This window comes from Poecilia reticulata, linkage group LG2 (assembly GCF_000633615.1).
Source record: "Poecilia reticulata strain Guanapo linkage group LG2, Guppy_female_1.0+MT, whole genome shotgun sequence".
NCBI lineage: Eukaryota > Metazoa > Chordata > Actinopteri > Cyprinodontiformes > Poeciliidae > Poecilia > Poecilia reticulata.
In genome coordinates, this window is record NC_024332.1 from 39217494 (window position 1) to 39244163 (window position 26670).

The following is a 26670-nucleotide window of genomic DNA, read 5'->3' on the forward strand; positions in this document are numbered from 1 at the left end:
AACTAATTATCTGTCCATCTGTTTCATTTTCCTAAAACTATTATTCTTTATATCAGTAAAATTATAACTTTTCTCAAATACAATTTTTTATGATGTAGCATGAACACCATTTTATAAAATCTTTTTTAATAGTGAAATTATCCCTTTGTCCTTTTTAAGCTCAGATAAGATGGTACTGGAAGTTCTGCTTTATCTGGCATTTCATAATAAAACCTAAACTGAAAATGAAACCCTAGTGGCTTGGTCTTGCTTCTTCAGAATGACAACATTTAAGTGGTGCAAAGTCAACTGAGAACTCTTTAGCTTAAATTTATATGCACATATGACTCTTCTATTAAAYATGATATGTTGTGGTTTAGCCATTTGGATTTTTATCTTTTTTTTACCATTGATGTCATTCAGCCATTGTTTTTTTTTTTTTTTAAAAAAGGAGAGATTTGTTTCCAACTGCTAACTCAAACGCATCCAGCCTCTTCATTGAAGATGTCTCAATAATGTTTGGGAGTTACAGCCAAGTCCGCCACGCTGCCTTTCTCGCTCACACACACACACACACGCACACGCAAACAGACTTCTACCCGCAGCCCCCTCCTTTCCTCTCTGTCCTCCCATCTGTGGGTTCAGATGAACAGAAGTCTCCTGGGGCTTTTCATTGGCTGAGCTCCACGCTAAGAGGCGAGCTAATTGGCCAGCTGGGGCCCGGACGGTTGTTGGAGACAGGGCATTGGCCAGAAGTAGGGTCAAGTGACGAGTCATTGGTCAGATCGGGTTAGTAACCTGGCAACATTTTAGGCTCTCTCCCTTGAGAAACTCCTGGTGAGCGATTAAAAAAAAATTTCAAGAACTCTTGACCATAATTTGGTAACAGCTTTCTATTAAGAATTATTCATTTGCAGCATTTCGGTAATATAAAAATGTGTGTGCATGTTGYAAGTCCTTGCAGTTTTTGTGTGAATTTGCAAATAACCCTCAATGATGAGGTTCCTAATTGTTGGAAGGACTCAATCACCTTCATCTTCACCAGATTATTAATCCAAACAGCCCAGTTATCACTGCCAACTGGTTACCATGGCAAGCACAAGTGAATGGATGTAGATTTTTTTTTTCTCCTCTTTCTTTTTGTTAGTCTTTTAGCAAGCTGGGGAAAAARACATCAGTTTTATTAGCTTTCATTAACCATTTAAATTTATGTTTTTACTAGAGGCCCAGGCCTCCAATAGTCTTTTCTTCCACATTTACAGTTTGTCACCTCAAGCTTCCCCTTTTATGTCCTAGAAAAAGTTTCATTTATATACACTGAAAAACAGGAATAAATTCAAAAGATCTGCAAAAATATAATCTGTGGCCTCTGTCCAATGTCAGACTGCAGTTTAGAAGAACAGCATTTTGCCACGGCAGCACCATCACAGTTATACTACTATTATTTATTTCACAATTGATTGTCCTTGTGAGATGCACATTTCTATGCTCAATAAATCAATAAAGTTATGGTCMTTCAGAATGACTTATAAACTTAAAAAAGACTTATGTCACATCAAATKTTTGGACAACTTTTCTCATCCAAAGAAGCATWTTTCCTTTTTATTTTGTACAGTGGAAACCAAAATTGTACATACACCAAATAAAACACAAACACACACTTTTTTTTCTCTTTGTCTGATGTTAAATCAGGCCAATCTGCTCTTGTTTTAGGTTAGTTAGAATTACCAATATTATCTCTATTTACTAAATGCCACAGTGACATCAGGAATATGTCAGAGACGTATTTCAGTGTCAAAATTCAGTCTTACATACATTTTCTCAGTAATTGGTAGGATTATGAACTGCATGACTTGATTCAAATGTGTTAGGTTTCCTTCCACAAGCTTCTCACAAAAGTTTGCGGAGTTCTGGGTCATTCTTTCTTATAAAACTGTTGAGTCATGTTTCACTTCCACAGGCTTTTTTACATCTACCCACTAATTCTGTATAGGACTGGGCCCAGGGCTTTGTGATGAATTAGAATTCAAAAGCACAAAACCTTGTTTACTTTGTCACAGGGCATTTTATTTGATCTAGGTTTTATTAGAAACCTTTATGTGGTAAAGTTCAGTAAATTTTAGTACTTAGGATTTTTCCAACGTGTTCAAGGGGTTTGACGTTATAAAGCCTTGCTGAGTCCAAAATGTTCTTTTTTTCCTGRTTTTATTTTGGTKTTGCATTTGTTTGCAGAACCACTTTGGATTCACTGAATGACTGCTCAGGCCTCTAGTAAAGTTTTTTTCCCCCCCTAAAAGTACCTCATTGTTGCAAAATGACGCGCTAGAAGTAACTTAATGTTGTTTTCTGCTCCCTAAGCAAACCATACAAAAACAAACAACTCTGACCTTTTGCACAACTTAAACCTCTTTATCAATTTCATGACTTCAGAACAATAGTACTTTTTTACTTTTACCCTCTTCCTGTCCTTCATAGTGGGTTAATATTGATCCGCTTCCAACTTTTCTGTTATTAAGTAGTGGAGAGGGAGCTAATCCAAAGGAAATGAGAGGTGAAGGTTAGTCACCAAGGATTAGTCTGGTCCCAGGACATCAAACGTTCCATTCCCACCCAGGAGATAATCATAGCCACGTTGGCCAGGAAATTAAGTGGCTGCCTTCTGGAGGGTTTCCTAATCCCTGTCCTGTTCTCCTCTTACATTTTTCTTTCTTTCCCAACCTTGGTGCTTTTTTCTAGGCCCGTTCAGCTTTTTTAGACAACCTAACCTTTGACCCCACCTGGACCAGAGCTAAACCCTTGCCACGGTCAATCTGCAGCATATTGCTTATGTCTGCAAAAAAATGCCTGTCTTCATTTCTTGGGTGATTTTTGATGGATGACTTTATCTTTTTCTTTTGAAAGTAATAGCTGATGCTTCGGCCAAGCGCAGTGTTTATGATCGATTGAAAACTGTGCAGGGATGTGTTTTTATTCAGGTACAACCTTAACTATTTAACCTTCAGTGAGTAGTAGGATTGATACCAAAATGCACACGTTTTTCTTTTACATATGTATATGTCTTTTATATATGTAGTTCAACACAACTAATATAACCCATAAGTTTCTACAAATCCAATTCAAAAGTTCTTCAATCTTTTCATGACAAGCGTCTTTTGGACTTTGTGGTCAAAGTTACAGAAAATTACCATTTTGATGGTGTAATGTTCACTAAACACGATGCCAGAAAAAGCCATTGGGTCACAGGATWTTTTCCTGTGTAAGTAACTCTCCCTTACCTGTTTCTGTATACTGTTGGTCTGCTAACTGAAAGACAGCTACTAGACTGTTTTTTTTCCTGCATTTAACAAAAAATGATTTGACTGTGGTAATATTTCAAGTGTCCTAAAACACAGTCATGGTGTGGAAACTAAAAGAGTGTTAGTTCATYGGTCTTGAGGTGACATTGTTATAAAATAAAGCGGGTGATCTATTAGCTGAATGACTTGTTTATTGTTTTTTACTTTTTTTTCTATTTAATACCATTTTACTCATACTATGAGAATCTCAAACAACTCGTGCCATGTTCTTAGTTTAGCATCTTTTTGGTGTTTTGACCTTCTGGAAATATGATGAATTGCCAGATTCTTCTGGTAGTGTTCCTRTGGAACCTCATGTTCTTAGGTTTACATGGTCCAACCAGCACATTAGTGGCATCCATGCTTCATGATGGATGACATGTCATTTTCCCTCAGGATTTCCTGATACTTGATTAAATTGAGGTTTCCACTGCCAGAGGAAGCAAGCATTTCCAGAGCATCACTGAGCTTCTTTCTAGGCATGATGTTCTTTACAGCTTATTCTTTATCCTTCCTCTTTCAGACACACCACTGATCAATAGATCCAAAAAGTTTCAGTAAGGAATCATAAAACCTCTATGGCTTATTTATGTACTGGAGAAAAACAAATTGGAGTGCAGACATGGAGCCTTTCAGCTTTTAGTAGGTGTCTTACTATGAAAACTGAGAACTCTGTGGTTGCTTCCATAAAGACTTTCTGCAGTTCTTTTGCCATCAGTTGAGGATTTTCAACCACCTGCCTCTAAGGAATCTGGTGGACATTGTTGGTAGCCTCTTTTGTTTTATTTCGTCAGGTCAGCATACTTTAGACTTCTGAACATTGATTCCTGCTGTATTTTTAGAAATATTTACTCCCTTTTCTACAATGTTTTAATTGTTTTCTTTGTGCAAAGAAGTGTTTTMTTTTTTCTGAAGGTTTTGGACATTGAATTAGTGACACGCAAAGTTATTGCTAAGAGTCCTGGTATCTGAGGTGKTCTAACTTAAGCACTCCTGAACCAATTAATGAAACCCATTGTTAGTTGCTTCAAGTGCCTAATGCCTGATTTGGGTAAAATACTTATATAATATTAGTTCTATTTAGATATTTAAACTGCTTTTGTGTTTGATCTTCTGTTCAAATAACTGAAACGTTTTGAATTTCACCAAAAATAAATGATTAAATTATATTTTTATGGAAAATTGGYATTCATCACATTTTCTAAAGATAACTCTTGAAATATGTAAAGCATGCATTTCATTATGGTTAGATGCCAGGAATCAKCTTTTCAATTTCTGRGAARTTTAAAAGTTGGCTCTTACCAGAGGAGGTTTCTTARGGGTCATTAAAAGTAGGCCAGGAAGGGCTTAAGGTTTAGAGATTCCCTCTTTGTCTGCATCTCCTCTCTGGTAGGAACCACAGTAAGAACAAATCACTGCCGGTGCCTCGTGTATGCGCCGCTTTATGTGTTTATATCTGGCAATGTACTCAGGTCCACATGGTAAATGAAAGCGGAGCATAGCAAAGGGATTTTTTTCTCACTCTTTGCCTGCCATGTCATCGAGTACAAAAGAAAATGCAGCTTCCATTTTCCACACTTCTTAGTCCCCTTTTTCTCTTTATTTCTGCTGCCCCTGCTGTCATCTTTTCTCGGATGAAAGCAGCACATAGGCAGATGTTAATCATTTGGTGGATGTTATTACATCACTTCATCTCTGCAAAATGTAAAACGCTAGCAATTTTATGTAAAGATTAAAAGATCTGAGTTTGAGATAAAAAATCGTTTTCCCCCATCATATAAAATTTTATCTTTCATTTCATTTAGCTCATTTCTCACTCCTAATTAGTTATTTTGATATCCATTTTCTTTAATAAAATGATCTTTTGAACAGCMCAGAAAGAAGTCGATTTGTAAAGACTGGCATCATAAACTGGTAAGGAGAAAATGTTTATACAATCGTTCATACAATCGTTTATACAATCACAATCGTTCCCAATTTACGCACTTTTTTTGGGAAATAATAATTTACAAGTTAATATTGCTGCCTAAACTGATCTATACTTATTGACACTGCTGTTAAAGATGTATGAAAAATGTTAAAGCGTATTCTTCCTTGTTTGTAGGAGCATAGTCTCTCTGAAATGCTTAATTTTTATTTTCAGTAGATTTATTTGTAGAGAACCCTGACATTTTATATTTCATAAATATTATTGTCACTTTTTAATCAATGTATATTTCACATTGTCATCTTGACCAGGGTKTAACCACTAATTATTATTCCAAAATTTTCTGTTTCCTGGTAGAATAMATGTGAAAGTYCATTTTAAGTTAGGAAATCCCAAAAAGGRCTATTTGCTTAAACACGTCAATTTAAGAGYAATAATTAAGAGGTTTGCTTTTACATCTGTACATATATACTACSATGCTTGGCTGTTGATCATTTKACTTTGATGTCATTTTAAGTGAAAAATAAATACATTTTTCAGTTAAAATATACTCATTTATAACTGAAAATCTTAAAAATAAGTATAAACATTATGTGGTGCATGTGATTAGATGAGTATCCTCCTCCATCTTGCCACCAGCCTTAGTGAGGTTTGATGGTAAGAAAGCAAAAATAAAATCTCYGAAGTTCATTGTTTTAGAACTGCAGCAAAATATGTCATCTTGTCTCCTTGACAACCATTAGATGCTTTCTGTTGTATCTGCTTATTTAGTAGATTCAAACAAGGGGTGATTTTTATTTTTCCAATAACTTATGAAATATMAAAGCATCTTACATTTTTTTACATATCTTAATCAGGCTGGTGTACATGTTGTGTATTAATTTCAAACTTTAATGGATGAAACATCTTTTATTCATCTTTTAGTATCTTTTATTCACCACCACCATCCTATTTGTGGGATTTTTCGATGGACAGCTTGAGAAATAACACTTTTTCAAATGTCAAAATATTGTGATTTTGCAATACTACTCATTGTGAATACTTTGACAAGTTTTTAATTTGTTAAACTTATTATGGATAAAAACAGTGCTGTTTACATTTGGAGTTTAACTAGAGTTCAAGCATATATTTTAGCTTGGTTGGAAATGTGGAAAATCTAATCGGAGTTGAAATACCTCAACTTGCTGCTGTGACTCCCGAATCCCCCCAATGTAGTATAATAAAATGATATTTCTGTTCTATTCTATAGACAGAACAAACACAAGACAGACAGAGCTGGGTGAGGGGCAGGGGAGCACAGAAAAGGTTAAAAAGAAATAAAAACTGAATCTGGGAAATGTGAACTGAGGAGACAGCGGCACTGGAGAGSTCAAGACTTTCATAAAATTAAATGGAATAAAAAATATATGAGGAAGGCACAAAAGTCTCCCCAGCCATCATCAACCCCTGACTGGAGCCAATCGTCAGAGAGACGAACTGAGTTTGTGTGAGAGGCGGAAGGAAAGAGTGCCACTTTCATCCTATTACAGCTCCATCTAACCTTCCACTGAAGCCACCTGCTCCCACTGTCACACAGTCATAATCTCAAACTCACATGCACGTGCCCACACACACACACACACGCACACACACACACACACTCATGCATCTCACATTTGAAGTCTCATATCCAGACTGTACGTTGAAACACATTCCCCGGTGCCAAACGGTATAGCTGTTGCTGAGCAATGTAATTTCGGTCTTAATACCGCACTGAGATATCATAGAGTATTAGATAAATAAATATAAAAATCCTGAAATTCTAAAGCAGCTGTGCTTCTCCCTCTTAAGCCACTGATACAATGGAAACTGAAAAACAGGTTGAAATTCAGCCTTCCTTCATCTTTTCTATTTCTCAGCCCTCTCTCCCATTATGTCTTGTCTTCGTCAGGTAATTGTCTCCCCTTTAACCTGTACCTCCTTTGATTCTCCTATGCTTCTGTCTCTGTGACTTCCTTGGAATTCACCTGCCTTTGTTCCGGCTAATCCTCAAAGGAGGAACTTTTTTTAAGTCTGGAAGTTTGGGGGTAGAAAGGAGGCACATATGGGAAGTGTGGGGAGGGGAGAGGTACAGGGACATACTATCAGGTTGGCAGGGAGGAAGTGTGGGGGGCTTGGCTTATAGGAATCCAAATTATCTTCCTGCACTTTTCTAGCTCGCTTTCTCTTCATTTTCCTCCCTTTTCCTTTTGTACGTGGCATCACCCGCGAGTCTCTCCTTCACTCCGTTTCGCTCGTCTTATCAGCTCCCCACCTTGCACTTTCAAGGACGAGCTTAACTGTTAAGAACACTAAGGACTGGATAAACCTGTGTGTGTGTGTGCGCGTGTGTGAGTGAGTGTCTGTTGGTTTTTAACTTGCGCTGTTTTTGTGCTATTAATTTCCCGTTGCGTCTGTGTCATTGAATAGTAGGCATTAAATATGGTGTGCCTTCACATGTGTGTTCTCTTCTTGTCTGTGTGTGCTTTGTGTGTGTGCTTTCCAGGGCTTTGCAGCAGAAACTAATCCTATCCTCTCTTCTATCGCCTTACTGTACCTTCACTCTTACTATCATTTATTTAACCCCGTCTCATTTCTCGCTCAATTTTTTTCTTAGAATGCCTTGCAAAACTATTCACACCCTTGAACTTTGAACTTGAACCTCTTTTGGCATGTCACAATGGCAAACTATAATTGATTTTATTCTGATTTTGTTACAGACTAACACAAAACAATGCATTTTTTAAAAATAATTTTACAAATAAAACATTGAAAATTAACTTTATCCCAGAACCCTTGAATAAAATTGTCGACAGTATAGTACGCTCATTAGTTCATTGAGTCCAGTTTTGTGTAAGATCAACGTTGACATGGTGTTATTAACTACTGAACCATGGATGGAGTCAATACAAAAACACRTCACACTTTAGATTTTTTTGTGTAAACTCCTTGGGAAACTACTGATCTTTAAAGTACCACAGTTAAGCTCTACTTTGTGTTGGTSTACCACATAAAATCCCAATAAAATAAATCATTTGTTTATAATGTGGCAAAATGTGAAAAAGTTCAAAAGAGGGAAAAACTCTCGCAAAGTGTATAATCTTTTGTTCCCAAACCTTTTCTTCTCCATAAATGATTTTACGCAAATAACTACTACAATCTTAAAATAGATTACCGGAAACATTGGAAATTGCATTTATTATTCACTATGCTTGTTATAAAAAGGTTTAAATAATTTCAACCGATTTTTTACTTAAGATAAAAAGTGTGGCTTCCACCATGAAAACTATTTGGACCAATTAAGCCTAACCTCTTTTAATTTGAACTCATAAAACTTCCTCTAATATTTCATTCAGTTTAGGAAAAGAATGAAAAATGTTTGCTATTGCTGTCAGTTGAACCCTTGTGGGGAATAAATAACCAGAGGCAATTACAGGCCTTTGTGTTGTTCATTTGTGGTAGGCCATCAAAGCAGATCTGGTTTCAGGATATGAAAACACACTTCTCAGGTTTCCCAAAGAAGTATCACTTTACGGTTTTTCATACAACTGTTTTACACACTCGCAGACAGAAGTCTCACATAAGGACTTCCGTCCGTAGCAACGGAAAAAAATTTTTTAGTTTCCATAGTTTTTTTACAGAGGGTTTTTTTAACCATTTCATCAAAATTTTGACGAAAGAGCATGAGCAGGACAGGAGTTGACAGTGAATTAGATCTCATTGTTATTTATACTATGTAGTAGAAAACCATGTTYTTTTAGAAGGTAATCAGTAAAAAAAAAATGGAGAGGTTTTATATTCGAGAAATGTTGGTTTTGAAAATTATATGAAATATTTTATTAGGTCTTTTCACAATTTGAGACCCGTAGAACCTTTTYAGGAATCTTTTTACATGCAGTATCAGTATTATCAAAATATTTTGATCTTTGAAGTGTCTCAAGTTGGACATTTTTGAAACATGTCAGATAATGTATTCAGCTGCTACAAATTTGTATTGCTTTAATAGTGGTTGTTGCATTAACCTCTGACCTTTGCATATTTTATACTAGCAAACAAATTGTCAAACTGTGCATTTTGCCACTTTCATTATGTTTTAAATGCAACAACTATACTGAATTTTCACGACTTTTGGGTTCCCATTCCATTTCAGAAACCTTAAAATCTATAGGTATAGTTGAGAAGATTATTAATATAAATATTGRGAAACCTTTAAGATCCTTAAAAGTGCTTTGGATGGGTGTGCTGTGGTGGCGCAGGGGTTAAGCACAACCCACATAAGGTCCCTTAGTCCTCCATGCAGCTGTCTCAGGTTCGATTCCCGGCCTTGGCGACCTTTGCTGCATGTCTTCCCTTCTCTCATTACCCACTTTCCTGTCAATTAACTATAAAATAAAGACCACTAGAGCCAAAAGAAATCTTAAAAATAAAGTATACTTAAAAGTGCTTTGGATGAATGTTTAGTGTTTATCCTTCGTAGTTCAGTAAAAGTGATTGCTGAAAGCTTGGGATGCCATCAAACAAATGGCTTTCAAATCCCACTTAACAAAAGCTGATTTAATTTGATTACTGGTTGTATTTTCTGATCTGTATGTGAACACACGCGGAAATTTATTAGCCATGCTTCCATTTGCTTACACACGTCCAGTAAATGAACGGGATATGCTTTGCATTAAATAGTATTAATGGCGCTATTCACCGGGGACGCTCTAAGCTGCATGCTTTGGGGAAAATTGACCTTCTGTGGTCTTAATTGTACTAGAGGCTCAACACCGCCGTGACATTTAACTGTGCTCCAGTGTTAATTCTTAACGTTTTATTCTAGTGCTTTGCTGACATTTCAGTAGGAGGCGGCTTTGCAGGAAAGATGATTGGTGATTCTTTGGCACTTTGAATAAATAAGCACATTTGTTCCCATTGTTTGAGTCTTTCAGTGTCTTTCTCTGCGTTGCATACAGTATTGAGAGAGTTTGGTTCATAGTAAGATGGGGAAAAAGGCATGACATGATGGACTGGCTTTCACTGCAGTATAAATCTCGCAAAGAAGCATTTAGATAACTTTATCAATCGCAAACTGGAAGTTTCTGATTGTTTACTGTGCACATTAGGTAACATTGATTTCCAAATAATACATACCTAATTAACATTTCAACAGTTTCTTCTTTAACCAACTAGGGCCAATCTACTAATCTTTCTATTAAGTACAAAATAAACAAGCATATTTTCAAAAATATTCTTTATATGCCTGACATACTGCTTTAGGTTTAAAATTACATAAACTGATGGTCATTTAAAAAAAATAAGCCTTTTCTTTATCAACATAAGCAAGGGTCTACTTGTAAAGACTGCAGATGGTGGAGTGACTCTCACCCGTTTGGTCAAAACAGATTCATTAGAAGACTGATGAACTATGGAAAGAGCTAATTTGAATAGCTGTTAGCGTGTGCATAGGTGAACTTGTGTGTGAATGTGAATAAGCATGTTCTTGTAAGGGCACTTGTCGAGTCTCTTTGCTTTAGTGCTACTTTGTTAAGAGGCTGAAGTAATTAGCTGAGAAAATGGAGGGCTTTTCACCAGYAGCTGCAATTACTGCTTTCTGTAGCAGGATTGAATGGATAAATGGATGGAGGAAAGAGTGGTGTACTGTATTAGATGAACAGGGCAGGATAAGTAAAGACTAGGTTGGCTGTGGATGGAGGACATTGGTGAATAAATGAAAACAATTGTCTGGACGCTTAGCATTGTGAATGGTGTGTAAAAAGAAAACGCAAGCTAGTCAAAAAAGGACAAAATTCTGAAAGGCTTTTGATTTTACTTTACTTTCTACATGATCAATAATAATAAAGCCATGCTTTACTTTTCCCATTTGGCTGTCCTGATCAGTAGAGTTATCTATCACTGACCTCTTACACAGGACATTTTATTCTCTCTAGGCACCCAGTWGGCATTAATTATCATGTTTTAGACCAACAGCCTTCTGTAGTACTTTGTGTTCCACAGGGTTCTGTCTTAGAACCACTACTTTTCATCCTCTTCATCAATAATGTCGACCCTAACATTGACACTTAAAACTTCCATATTTACACAGATGAAAAGTTGAGAAAAAACTCAAGATATCTCGCTGTAGCTGTTGCTGTTGCTGTTCTGCTTGATTTATTTTGGCATAAATGCAAATTGTGTATGCAGGCTTTGATAATTATAACTGATCCCATTTGTCTGTCTTGTCCAGGACTCTCTTGAAAAATAGATTAAATACCACTACTTCTCTTCTGCTGTTTTTAATAAAAGCAAGACGTTATCATATGGATTTTCAGAACTGTGAACAAAGATGTAATAATATTTCCATTCCTGCGAAATATTAAAAACTAGTTTAAGATAAGGTCCGCATGGGTTTCAATATGAACGAGGAGTTTTGCCCTAAATATGAAAAACTTGTAAATACTTGGCGTTTAAGTCTCATTACACTTTTACTCCTATTCAGTTTGCTGGAGTTTATTCTTCCTCAGCTCGTTAAAGATCCTGTCACAGCATTTAATCAGGTGGACTTTAGCTTTTTTGTTCTCAATCCTTAGATTGTTTATAGACTCATTTTCAATCAAGCTTTAGGTGTCAGATTACCTTCTATTGGACTGGAATATTTCAAATACATTATACAGAAGACATTTATCAATGACTCCAAGTAGTCTAAGTCCTCTATCTGCATAAGCTCAAATATTTACCTGACGCTTGGTGCCAGGTATTTTACTAATATGGTTTGGTTTTTGCTGCAGTGTGGCCAAACCTGCCTGTAACTTTGAGTTTGGATTTAACTTTGCAAAACATCACTTTTAAAGCATTGTGTCATGTTTTCTTTCTTTTGCTGTTTTGTTTTTGAAAGCAGTGCCTTTTGCTTGGCAACTTTTCCAACCTTTCTGATTGCACTGCTATGCACTTTAAGCTTTAAAATAGTAACCACATTTGCAGAGGCATCCAATCCTTCAATGTTTGGCAACTGCCTCTAATGTTTATTTTTTCACTTATGAGTGATCTTTCATACTCCAAACTGTTTTTCAGTGGCCTTATCAGACAGCCTGATTGATGAATGCTGAGAGTTGCCTCTCTGAAATACCTGCAGATGTCTTTTCCCCCTTGGGATTGTGTTAACCAGCAGCTGAATCCTTCACAGAGTTTGGCTAATGACCTGTTGATCGTGTTCAGTWAATGACATCCTGGTGCCCTTATACTGAGAAATGTCTCTGTCAAGATTTTTAACCCTTGGTGCCAGTCTGAGACTTTAAAGATCAAGCACTTGCTGATATAAAATCATACATATGGCATAATTAGTAAAGTGAGTGTCAAGTGTGTATTTCATAGTTCTGTAGATATTCAGTCCTTAAAAGATAACCAATGCCATTTCTTCATTTTTATTACTATTATTATTGTCTGCTAATCAAATAAAATGCCTTGGTAAATGTGTTGTTTCACTTTAAAAAGTGTGACAGAACGTTTTTGTGGTTTTGAAATTATGACCATACAAAACTTTTATATACAGTGAAGCTCAGATTATTCATACCCCCTGATATATTTAGGTTTTAATTTGACCATGTTTCTTCTGGCTGGAAATAATACCAGGGTTTTGGAGAAACTCAGCCAGAATCCAGACTTCTCTGGAAAGAGGTAAAGATTAGAGTGATAGTTTCGAGGCCTTCCTAGGAAGATACAGTAGGTTGCTGTAGGTAAATTGACAAAATACTATTGGAGACATGCAAAAAGCTCCAATACTATTTTGTCTGTCCAATGCTACTATAAGAAGAGTTAGACTGCTGTATGTTGTCATGCTGGTAAAAATACTTATAATTTTTGGCATATAATAAAAAAAAAAAATGAAACTAAACTGGTGTTATTTGTACATGTCTATATTTTGAGAGATGCATGTGTCCTTTCCTATYGGAAATAAATTTATTGTTTGAAGTAAACTAATTTTAAATCTAAATCTGCCAAGGATATGAATAATTGTGGGTTTAATTGTACATTGTTACCAACAACCAGCTCATGCCTACAAACTGTACCTTAGATTTGATCAGAATATTGCTACTTTTACTTCCTGTCAGTAAGGATAGACTTGAACTTATTGTTTCTGTAGTTCAGTATAAAGCTGGATGTTTTGTCAATTTACAGGTATATTTATCTCATGTTAAAGACCTTTATGGACATTAATGTTTTCAAATGTTTTGTGCAATATGAAAAATACTGTACTGGAAAGAGAAAGTTTTGATTACGTGTCTGTAATTACCAAGGGAATAACTATTTTGTGACATGTGAGATAATTTGTAGTTCAGCGGTGTACCCTTGTCTGTCTTAAAATTACATATTGTAGTTTATTAGACTGATGTGACCTTTACCTTTCTACACCAATAAGCATGCCAATAGTTATTGAATGTGCAATAGCAAAGGCATTAAATACATGACAGAGGACATGGCACATGCACAAAGCAACAGTAAGGTAGTGGTGTTTAATTAAGTCAGCCCAAAGTACTGGCAGAGCAGAAAGATGTGACTGATAAATAAAGATTAGACCAAGCCAGCCCGTATTCATTGATCTCTCTGAGGTTGAGAGGCAGAGCAGGGGGAAAGGACGAAGACGGGTAAAAATCTTTTTTGATTTACAGAAGGAGAAAAGGACAATGGATTTAAAAGATCGGTATCTAAAAGTGAGATGCAGATGTGGTTGAAATGATTTAAGTTAAATTTGATGGACGTTAACAGGGTTGTAACTGCTCCGATAAGATTGGTTGAGAGATGAAACTGTCATTTGTGTTAAGATTATTCTGGGGTGTTCCCACTGGTCCTAATTTACAGTTCATCACATGTGGCTGGTATTTAGTTTTATTCCTTAGTTTACACATTTTGAGTAAAGGTTGTTATGCAGCCATCTTGGGCATGAATGTGAGATTAATTTGGGTCTTGTAATACTTTATTCTGTCCTATATGTTTTTTTCCAAATGGTATTTACTAGGTGACAAATTCATTGAGTTCGGAACAAAATAATTTGCAGTATGTTTGAGTTTATTTTGGCCAATCTTTTCACCAAATTCAAATCTACAGGCTCAAATACCACAGTTCTTTGTGGTTTTTGGTGTTTTGAAATTGAGCAGTTTCAAAAACCTCTGGATTGTTGAGTCACAATCGACAGGAACTGCACCGTTACCTAGCAACCTCGGCCGAGTCCAGCACTTCACCTAACAACCCAAGCTAAGCTCCAGTGTTTGGTGAGCTGGTTTTACAGTTGTATGCACTGTACAATGGCTGCTGTAAAAGACAAGTGTTTTGTCGATGACTTACCATCCAGAAACCACTTGCTGCATTCCTGTTGGTTGTGCATTGGGCTTTACTTCTGCTTTTCAAAGATGTATAGTTGCGCATATGTTTTCACGTGTGAGTGTAAATGTTGATTTGGGGGAGGCGGAGCCAGCAGCAGTTTATTTGGATTAAAGTGACAGGAGGTCTTAAAACAGCTCATTCTGAGTTTCGACATTTTGGCCTAATTTATACAACCTTATGCAAAAGAAATTTATTTTGACTTCCTGCTTCCACAGCTCTTTTTGGTTGTCTTCATAGTTCAGTAAAGTAGTTTTCCTAAGCCAGGGGACTGTTGAGTAAAGTCTGCTGGGCTCCTTTCTTCATTTTGAGACGGGAGAGGAGTTTGAGTAAGAAGAAGCAGGAGGAAGGATAGAGATTTTAAATAAGTTGAGTTGAAGGAAGCAATTTCACAGCACTCCTAAGAACCCTTTATTTAGCTGGAGCGAGGTTGGTTAATGAAGAGAAATGATTAAGTCTGCTCTGGGAGAGGTGTAAGCACAGACGGTTGGGGAGATGAAGAAGAAAACAATGAAGGGGTGCCAGAAACAGAATCACAAAGAAAAGAAAGACTCAGTTCAGAGTTTGGACAAAGTACTCTAATTTATGCTGTATATGTCTGCAAAATGCTGTGTGCCCATCTAAGGTTCTTTGATACATCCTTGAAACGGCTCAAGTGAAAGGAACTGGACTCTGGATCTTTCATGTCTGTGTTTCATTGTATCTGTGGAAAAAAAAAGAGAGAGAGAAACAGTAGGAGTGTGTGTCAGTGCTGAAAGTGATGGGTGGTGTATTTTATGGGTAAATTGAAGGGTCTGTTAAAAGGAGAGAGATGAGCCCCTCTTACAGTGTGTGTCCCTGTGTGTAAAAGTGTGTGTGCGTGCTCTCCCTCAGCATCAGTCTCTTCTGCTTGATTTCTGTGCTCTCCTCCCTGCCTCTCCTCTGCTCACTATGCCGTGAAATGGTTTTTCACTAGACCATTACCCCTACCAGGGCACTACTGTGCTGCCACAGGACTCTGTGAGTGAAAGGGAGTGTGTTAAGGTGTGTGTGTAGGGGTATGTGTGTTTGCCTGGGGAGAGGGAATGATGTGTGCTTGTGTAGCTGCACTTGAAACAGAAAGATTATGATTTTGTTTTTGTTTTTTTCAATCTGTGGTAAAGATGAGTTGTGTACAGCTACCAGTACGTAGCCGCGTGTGTGTCTGGCTGCCTGTGATGGGAAAGGTGTGTTCCTTTGTACAGTCCCTTGAATGTTTTCATATTTTTAGTCAAACACACAGTAGGACCGAGAATACATGATTCTCTTTTTTGTAAATACATATCTTAAAAGTGTGGCATGCTTTTGTATTCCTCCCCTTTTGCATTCATACCCTTTAGTAGAGTCCTGTTGCAGATGTCATTTAGTTAGAAAGTGGAAGTGACCTATGTATACTTTACTTGAATTATAAAACAACATCCTTACCTTTAAAAATGTTACTTGTTTTTTCTTATTTAATCTGTCATAGTAATATGCTAAACAAAGAAGCAGCCAAAACATCACTTGTTATGTTAGTCTAGACCTGAAATTGGTTTAGTGACAGAGAAAAGACTTGAAAAATGTATGTAAACATTTGTATTGACTCTTGGGGGCTGAATGCAAATTCACTCATTTGTATTGGTGAAAAAGTTAGAAAGTCGTATCATTTTTATCCTGCAATGCTGTACTTTGTGTTGGTTCATTACTTAAAATCCAAATAAACTACACTGAGGTTTTAATATGGCAAAATATAAAAAAGTTTAAGCTGTGTTTATACTTTGAGAAAGCGCTGCATCTCTGTTGTTAGTGTTTGACTTGTGCTTTATTTTCTACAAAAAGAACTTCGATACTGAACGTCTTCAAAATGTAATGATTCCTCTTCATTGTCAGTGAGTGAAACGTATTGTTGAATGAGGGATTTTCTTTATGCTGTGAAATGTCATTTAGCCTAACCTGAACTTTCCTTTCCAGACTTTTTCAATCTGTCTTTTTAATCAATTTTTTTTAATATCATTTTTTAACTTAATAATGAATTTAGCTCCACTTTCTTTCTCACATTCACCTGTGTTCAACCTACAAATTAATTCATAAACTCACATCTGCTGGTCATTTCTGATATGTAATTCATTTGCTGGGTTTTACATTTGTGAGAACGTTTTGTACATGTTTAATTGATGGGTGTTTTCCAGAGGTAAACTAGTTTCTGTTTAAAATAACTTTCTCACATCACGTTTTGTTGTATTTTTCATTTATTTTCTGCTTTTGCTTCACCAACTCATCGTTTCTCGCAGCCTCCACCGCATGATGCAACTCATTCATCCGCTCATCTCTCCCCGTCTCGAGTTCCCCCTTTAACATCTTGTTTAAATTGTGCCGTTAATATCTTTTCCACCTCCCCACTCCGCCGCCCTTGTCTTCACCTCATTCGCTCTCTTGTTTTATAAGTCACCTCTCATCTCCTTCCTCTCCCTTTGCCCCTCCTCAACAACTTCATAATTTCCCTCCTCCTCTGTAAGTCATTTTACTCTGGTCTCATTCRCTCCAGCTCTCTTTCCTCCGTTCTTCTCCATTTAATGCCTTTTCATTCCTTAGCGCCGAACCTCTATTCGCTCTTAATATCCCGCAGTTTCTTTACCTGAGATATTGAAGCTATAAAGACAGGTGTTCAAAAGAAAGCAGGACCAGCAAATCTGATTTGTGTGCCTCCTGGCGTTATTCCCCTGAATACAGATAGAAGAGGAAAGGCAAAGAGGGAGAGCAAATAGCTGTGCTCTTTGATATCAAAATCTCAGCATGTTGTGAATGAAAAAACACTGAGCTTTCTTCGATACCTCCAGTTTTTTTGCCTCCAGCACAACTCATCTTATATTGTGTAGTTTTAAATTTATTTCCCTCTGTCCTTCTTTCTGGAGCTGGGATTACAGTTCCAACCTCAAACCTTAATGGATATTGTGTGATCAACACAAAGTAAATTATAATTGAAATGTAAATATAGTAGAACATTGTTTTCAATAGTTTTCAATTTGAAATGTGTGGCATGCTCATGTATATTTACCCCTTGACTCTGATACACCTAAATGTAATCCGAACAACTATGTTGTTTCAGTAATCTATGTTGATATGACTTTATTTCATTATAAATCCAACTGTGAAGGTTTGTGAGAAAACATTGGTGAGCTTAGGGCATCAAAGAACATAATAGGTCAGGAAGAAAGCTGTGAAAAAGCTCTGAATATTTCTCAGAGAACTTTTCACTCTAAAAACCAGAGGTGGGTGATATGGTGATATTTGTGGGTGATACAATATGAACCGCTTTGGGGGGCTTGAAACAACATTAATTGGAATTTATTGGGACAACAATCAATTCAGATCTATTGTGATCAGAAATGTATCTCGATAAATGCTAAACGATACAATCATTGCCCATTTCTACTGGAAACCAAACAACACCTAAATATAGGTCACATGCCAGTACAGCAATAGTCAGAGAAGCAGCCCAGAGGCCGATGGGAAGTAACTCTAGAAGAGCTGCAGAGATCCACAGCTCAGACGGGAAGATTAGTCAATCAGTGATACAAATAGCAGCGTTAAAATAAACTGTTACATTTTTCATTAATGAGTAATCGAATTACTTTTTCTATTGTTGCATTACTGTTGCCATTTCTGACAGTAAATGTGACACGGGATGGAAATGAAGTCCAACTTGGAAATTTTGCACAATCTTAATCGTATAAACTTTGGGTGAAAACACTGTTTGACTGTGACAAATGTGAAATTAAAATGCATTTAATGAGCACCAAAACCATTTATTTTTGTTTGTCTATGGCTGTGTGTGTTTGCCCAGATAAAGTATGTTGATGTTTTGGTCTTTAGTCGACTTCATTTGAAAGCAGAGCGAAGCTGGAATCTCCCCGCTGAATAGACCGGAATATTCTCAGAGGGAAATATTGTGCTTCAATGAAGAGAGAGGGAGAGAGAGAGGGTTAAAAAAAAGGAATATGTGAAGAAGGAGAAAACAAGATGATGAGGGTTAAAGTGAGAACCAGTGAGAAGAGGAGGTAGGACAGATTGAACTGTCAGCAGTTTGGATTAATCTCTGCTCTTTTTCTTTCAGTATGGAGATGAGGTGCAGTTCTCTTCATGTAAAACTGTGCGTGCGTGTGTGTTTGTGTGTGTTTGTGAAAGAGAGAGAGAGAGAGAGACATAATATTTTGAAGTAACCTAATCTTGGATGGAGACCCTTCCTACCCCCACCCCAACAAACCTCAGAAGTCCTAAATCCCTAAAAACAAGCTTTTTTGGTCCTCAATTACCAGAGTACCACAAACACCCAAACATCAAGAAAATGAGGGGCTTATATGGCTGTGCATCCCACATGCTTCCACTCCCAGTTTTAAAGTTTGCTCTTCCTTTAATATATAGTTTAATACAAGATGCTGTGGTAGTAAAATGCCACAACTTTAGGTATCTACTGCTCCTGTTCCTACTGCTCCAAACTAATGTTCATTTTGTCCACCAGATACCAGGCAGAGGCACTGATCCCCGTCTGACTCCACGATACGAAGAGGTGGAACGTCAGTATGCCTCCTTACCAAGGTACAACTGTCTCCCTCCGTCTGTGAGAAACTCCAAATCCTTTCTGTGTATTTTTCTTCCTCTAATTAAATCTTTGTTTACTACTTTTCTTCCTAAATTTCCCACACACCGGAACCCGTCATACCTCCACCACTGCAGTCTCCTCTACCCTTTTCAAAACTGTTGAATGTCTTTTTTAATTATTTTCTCATGGCAACTTAATAAGCTCCATTCTAGCTTACTGAGTTGTAGAAAACAATGAGCCATTTGTAGTTTTTAGTCATTAATCTAATAGTTGTTTTCAGCAGTAATAAGAGGTGGAAGATATGATGAGAAGTCATAAAGGTGTGAACATGATGATGATCTGCAACAGCAAAGACATTATGATGTGGTCTATAAAGTTACATTTTCCTGTTTTCTTGAGCTTCATTTCATAGATTTTATGCCTGTCTTTTAAATCAGAATCATGTTTTTGTTATTTATACTTTTTTTCAGTTTGAGATGAAAATGAATATGATTTTGAAGTTTGATTACAAACTTCCCTTTTGATTTTAGATATCAATTGTACAAAAGGTTACAAATCGATAGATGTCTATTCAAAGATCTTGTCTGGCCTAAATTCTATATTATCTTTTTACCGTCTGTTTTTATAAATGGAAACTAGTTTTAAACTTTTTTTTAATCTATCTTTTCTTTCTATTTTCTTCTTCTGCATTCAAAACTTCATGCAAATAGTTTAATGATAAAAACAGTCTCACATGACCATACAAAAAGCTTCAGTCACTCTTGAGCATTTTTTCTCCCAATTTGCTATTTTTGCCTTCTTTCTCAAAGCTACAATTTAAATTTTTTTTTATTTTCTTCGACTCCTTTCTTCTTTATTGCTCCTCACCCAACGTGATATCTTACTTTACTGCACATTTCCTTTCTTTGCCATACTAAAGGCAGATGTAGTAATGCATTTAAGCAACTCCTTCATAGACTTACTGTATCCAAAGCACGTTGTAGCAGGGGAAAAATGAACTTGAACAGAAAGAATAATGCTGCTTCTAGCTTCTTTTCATTTTGTTGTACTTGCTGGTAACTACCAACACCTCTGCAGACTAACAGATGTTAGTCGTCGTTTGTGTCTGTCAGTAAGAGTGAGTTGGCAAGTTGAGCTGAAGAACAGAACTTTAGAACATTAAAAAGTTTATTGCCAAGTTCCCAACCCTGTTAAAATAGTGAGGGATGGGTATTTCACACCTCTTTTGTCAGTGTTTGTGTCTGTGTGTGTGTGTGTGTGTGTGTGCATGTGGGTGTGTGTGTGTCCAAGATAAAGAGGGAGGGTGGGTGTCTCTGCATGGGTGATGGCATTGGCAGATGGGGGTGGGAGCAGTGATGATAGTTTTGAGGTCTGGCTTTGGTATCTGAAAAGCCTCGGGAAATTGGACACATTTGCACACGCTGGCATACTTTAGAGGTCCTGCATTTCTGTTTCCACTTAGAAACTCGGGCTGCTATTTCTACACACTCAGCCAAATCCGCACGGATGTCTGATCATACATTATGATGCAGAAATTACTAAAGAGAGACCTTGCCCATGAATATATGCTAAATAATTCATTTAAAAGAAAAAAAGTCTTGAAACTGGTTCGACACTTAAAACAGAAAACGATCTTATGGTGTCTTTGCTGCCAAGTCACAGATGCCAGACGCTTCTTGCAAGTGTTGCACTTTTATGTCTTTCTCCACAATGACCACACTGCCATAAAAGCAATAACTAATTATTTAATTCAATATGTATAAACAGAATGATGAAAGTGCATAAAAACCAGTGGTGGATGATATAGACTTAAAATTTTATTACAATAATGTTGTAGTACTGTTGTGATAACGCTAAAAAACTATTTATTACTTATTCTTTAGATAACTGTTTGGACATAACTTTATTCCACAGAATTCATGTATAAGTATGTTTTTCAACATGAAAAACATACTTATACATGAATTCTGAAAATGCCTTTTTTAGGACAATATTCACATAAACACGTCTGATTTATATTGCAAAGCTGCACATAATCATGTTTTTGAATTTACTGACATTTATTAAGGATCTCTTGGAAAAATAAAATTTCAGTCAGTTTTTCTGAATGATAAATCAAAATTCTTATCATGACAAGCATTTTCTTTTACCATAATGATTAACAACATTTATGATCCAAGAACTTCCAAAACGAAGGGCATCACTATTTTCATTATTCCTTGTTCACAACAAAACCTCTTAAAGCTGCTGTTATTCCAGGACTGTCTGGTGTGTTCCTTGGTCTTCATGATGATTTTATTAGGGGTGAACATTTATCATATTGAATATTGTTAGGAGATGAGTGCAGAGGCTGTAGGATGATGAATGGCAGGAATAACTGAGCAAAGTCCAAGGAGAGCGTTGGAGAGTGGACAGGTTTGGCTTGGAGGATGGTGGTGGAGAGAAGCATTGGAGTTCTGGTCATGGTTATGTTTATCCCGTAAGTTCTGAGTAGACTGACCAAGGAATCACAAAAACTACACAGAGGAATGTTTACAGATTGGAGGTAGCTTCCATTGATATTCTAGGGAAGAAGCGTTAGCGCAAGCTTGGAGGACATGCAAAATAAAAGAGAGTTAGCAGTAACACTAAGGTTATCAGTGACCGTCAGCCAGTTCCTCTTATCCTACCGCTGATGAGCGGATGAGTTGGAGGTGTGCTCAACCTCGCCCTCCAGTGGCAACCTGCAGCAACAAATAAAAACGGCTAATCACTTCACTGTGCTTAACTAATAGCATTAATCTGGGAAGCAATCAAGAGCTCCACACAATTAAATTCACTTAAATTTAATTATCTACTTTAAGAAATATGTTAAAAAGTGACAATTAATAAAATTAAATTGGTTTTAAGAATTTCAACTTTAAGGAAACAACTAGCGATTTAATTATGTTTGTGTGCCTCAATTCATGGCACACACACATGCCATGGAAGTACACTGCAGTTAAAAACAAGGCATTTCCATTGGGGATAATTTATGGATTTGCTCAATATTGTTGACCTTGCTGATAAAATATTCTACTTAGTATTTTTGAGCTGGTAGTATTTATACAGAAGTAAGTGAAATGCAATTGATAAATAATTACAATTTTCTAAAAATAAATATTATCTTAGAATGGCCTAGACAAAGTCAGACCTAAATTTAATTAAGGATTTGTGGCCAGACATAAGGTTTATGCTTACAGACGCTCTACATTCTGTGTGAGTGAAATAATTAGACAAAACTGATAAACACATATCCTAATAAACGTTTCTGTTTCCCTCTGTTAGTTAACACATTAATTATCCCATCGTCCAAAATAGGCACAAAGTAAGTCATGTTTTGTAACTACATCCAGCGTGTTGACCTCATAAAAATATATTATTTTTACACCTGACTACAGTGGAAATAGCTGGAAGGTTTTGTGTATCTAGCGTCTGCATGTCTACCTGTATACTAAGCCACGTTCCACAGTTTCTGTTTTGAGCATTTCTATTATTTCCGAGATGGTACATAAATAATTTTTGGGTTACTAAATCAGATACTGCGCTTTTGACTCAACATCAGTTCAATTCAGTATGGAATACATAAACTGAGTTGGTGTGAATTTATATGTGTGTGTATGTCTGCGTGTGTGTGTGTGTGTATTGGAGACAAGGTTTTGATGGCTCTAAAATTAAAACATGACCCTTCTGTGGATGAAGTTTCCCTGCCTAAAGCGCCAGCGCTTCACCACATAGACTGTCAGCAAATGTCACTGCTTGAAATAGATAGGTGGTCTGTTTCAGGGTAAACTGAATATTTTTTCTGCCTCATAAAATTGTTCACTGTTTTATTACTGAAAGACACAAAAGTCAACTCTGTCTATAAGTGTTTTTTAAGATTAATGCATTATGTTCAAAAACATGTTTGAGTAAAACAACCAAATTGCTTAGTGCTAAAATTAAAAAGATGAATTAGTAAAACGTTATTACAGAATATATTTTATTATAAAAAGTTGTTTCTCAATACCTCACTGTTGATGGTTTAACAAATTTAAATAATAAGTGGTGTTAGTTTATCACTAACAATTCTTGTGAAAAAATATACTTAATTGATTTATTCCTTGTTCTATCCAGAAGTTGAAATTTCCTTACTTCAAGTTGAATATATGCTCCCCATGCATCCCATAAACATCAAAACTGAATATGGATTTAAATAGGTGAAAGTATTATGTGATTGTTTTTTTGTTTTGTCTTGTTGTTTCCTGTCTCATTGGTGTTTGTGTCTTATTAAATCATGCACAGAGTGCTGCAGAATTTCTGATTCTTCTTCTGTTTGTAATTAGAAAGATATGATTGGACATTGGCAAAACAATTATTTCAAAACGTTGGATGAAAAAGCTGAAACACAATTAGTGGTGAGTGTAATGACATTCCCAAATAAAATACATTTATCCCGAACACTCACCAAATGTATGCAAACTTTTAAATTCAAGGAAAGTCACAGAAATAAAATTCTTAAAGTTGTTTTCTGGTGTTTAGCATATGCCAGAAAACAGAAAACTGGCCAGAAGCAAATCATTTTGTTAATTAAGCTAAAACAAGAACATTTCGATCTCAATTAACTTCACACAGTGAGTCTTTTCAATCAGTTTATATAAATATCTGGTTTCAACTGCACATTCTATCTTTCTGAAATGAAGTCAGGTTGTCCAGATTTCTATGGAAGCATGGCCCATAGGGGCAACGCACAGAGTACAGCACACCACACAAAACTAAATCTGAACTATTAATTACAGCTATAGCAATCAATATCTGTTCTTCGCCCACTACTGCACTGTTCTACTCCCAGAAGCTTGTCCTGCACTGCTCAAATTTCCAATGCCGTGACTTTTAAGGGAAAAAACCTAAACCATGATTCAAATATTTTGCTTCATGTTGCTTGAACAGCAAATCACTTCATCTCCGTTTCAACCATGTAGCTACTCCTCCGTAAAAATCCTCCTCCGTAACATAATACAGATATCACTAATCTCCATAAAACCATAAAGAAACCTGCACCAAATATGTTATTATTCAATAATAAACCTTATTTTTCTGAGGAACTGTGAATATTTGTTCTGTCATTCCCAATACATTGCTTAAATAGCTGTTCAGGATTAAGTATAAAATAGCATTCTTTTGTTTAAAGTTCTAAAGAAAAATGTCATATTTGCTATTTGGTTTTCTTTTTTGTTTTGTTTTATTTATAATAAAAATGTACGGAAGAGGATTAGGGCCACTGGAAAAAAAAAACAGTTCTGACTTTAATCTAAGAATTCTGACTTTAATCTCAGAGATTAAATCTCAGAGATTAAAGTCAGAATTTTGAGATTAAAGTCAGAATTTTTTTTATTTTATTTTTTTCCCAGTGGCCCTTATCTTCTTCCGTAAAAACTGCAGGAACCAGTGTTAATAATACGTCCTCAAACGGTTAGGCAATTTTATCTATGACTTTTAACAACGTTTTGCGTGTATAAAAATAAGAAAGTGACAAAAATAATAATAATGCAACAGCCTATTCAAAGCTGCTGGGAAATCAAAGATAATCTTGCAGATTGTAGTGGAACCAGTCTGCAAAGACTGAACTAATGAGAAAGAAAACCATTATTTAAACTTCAGGAACTATGAATGTGTTTCAATGAATGTACGTTTGTTTGAAATAACCTCATTGACCAGGCCTGGACATGTCCGTGTTGATAATGAGCATCAGAATCGGAGTGTGTGCGTGGGTGTGTGTGTGTGCGTGCGTGTGCGTGGGGGGGTGTGTGTGTGTGTGCCTGCACTGTTTCATTTCAATTATTCTGGGGTCAGTAGATGGCTATCACAGTTTGTGTATGGCTAACATTAGCAGGTTATGCCCCATGTGTGCCTCATTCATGGCCCATTTGCACATTCTTTCTCTGTGTGTGTTGAACACACACACTCATTATTGTTTTCATTGCACAGCAATGCAGAGAGAAAGGGGGGAACAAAGCGACATAAACAGACAAAGGTCAGGAGTTGACAGATTTCACAACAGGCAGACCTTAACTATTTAAAGGCGCACTCATGAAAAATATTGACTGAAGATTTCATCAAGAAAGAAACAACGAAGGATAGAAGAGGAATCAGCTCACATGTTTTCAGTCTACAAAGTAAAATCTGTCCTCAAGGGCTTTTTCTGTTGGTTGCATTTTTCTTGTAATAACACGTCAATTCCCATTAAAAGGTTTGATGACCTGATCTCTAGAAGACAAAGAAACATGTAAAAAAAAAAAGTGTGAAAGGAAAAATTACACACAAGACATCCAAGTAGGTAGAGAGAGCAGTCGCCAGCTTTTCTCTTATTTCATGTTTTTAAATTGTATTGTTTTATTTTGTTGTTTTTTATCTCTTTATAATTGTTCAGCACTTTGTTTGAAAGCGCATTATAAAAGAAGTTATTATTAACTTAGTTTGATACTGAAGATTTGTCCAGTAAAGATGAAGGCATCAGTAGAAATGTTCTATGAAAGTAGTAATGTAGAGATTTAACAAACTAGCACTCTACAGGGAGATTTAAAAGTGCTCTATCACATGCCCAATCTCCCTGTAATTCTCCACAGTGACAAATCACCACCTGTGACAAAGCCTGCCATTTGCAACACATTAAAAATGAATGAAATTTCTGCTCCACTTCTGACTAGCATTGTTGCTCTGAGGTGTAAAGGAATACCACAGCATCATCTTTTTGCCACCAAAATAGTCCACGTTATATCCATGAACCATGCAGGTGTTGTTCAAATCGAAATTTTTCTTGGCATAATCACTAAATCTTTTACTCACGAAGATTGAACTATATTACAGTAATGTAGCTGTCATAACCATCATCCTCCATGTAAGCAAACATGGAGAAGAGCTCTTACAGATTTAACATGATCTGGACTGGCAGGGGAAACACAAAAAGCAAAAGAAAACATGTTATGCTCAAGATATCTCTTGAGACCCTATTATTAAAGACGGTACAACTGGTATGTGTATATGATATATATGTTCTCTTCCAAATAAATAATTATTTGTTTTCAGTTAGTGCTTTAAAATTATTCATCTACTTTAATAAATAATAAGTTTGTTTAATGTTTTCAATATTTTTAGGTTTTCTCCGTCTAAAATATTAGATTTTTCCTGTAAACTATACTGACTAAACTTCAACTGAAATCATTATCATTCCATGTATATCAATAAGAGTATTTAGCAGCTCAAGATACATTCCTGCTCCAATTTGATTAGGAAGACATCCTTTTTCAATTTGCTCTGGTTATAGCTTTTATTGGATTAAAAGATCCAGTCAGAATTGTCTTCTAGGGGTCTGGAGAAACTGTCACTTCCTTATTATAATTTTAATTCAGGCTTTTTTAATTGCTGCAGCTGTTTTCGCTGAGTCTTCTGTTTCACATGGCACC

General features: G+C 36.3%; 1 protein-coding gene across 4 annotated transcripts in view; it reads left to right on the top strand.

Annotated features, from left to right (window-relative positions):
- The window catches only part of LOC103460460 (partitioning defective 3 homolog B-like), a 213444-nt gene that overhangs the window by 167257 nt on the left and 19517 nt on the right, over positions 1 to 26670 (top strand). For all 4 annotated transcript variants that reach the window (XM_008402636.2, XM_008402652.2, XM_008402642.2 and 1 more), the window contains one exon: positions 19130 to 19206. In XM_008402636.2, coding sequence (XP_008400858.1) covers positions 19130 to 19206 — 77 coding nt within the window. The remainder of the gene's footprint in view (positions 1 to 19129; positions 19207 to 26670) is intronic.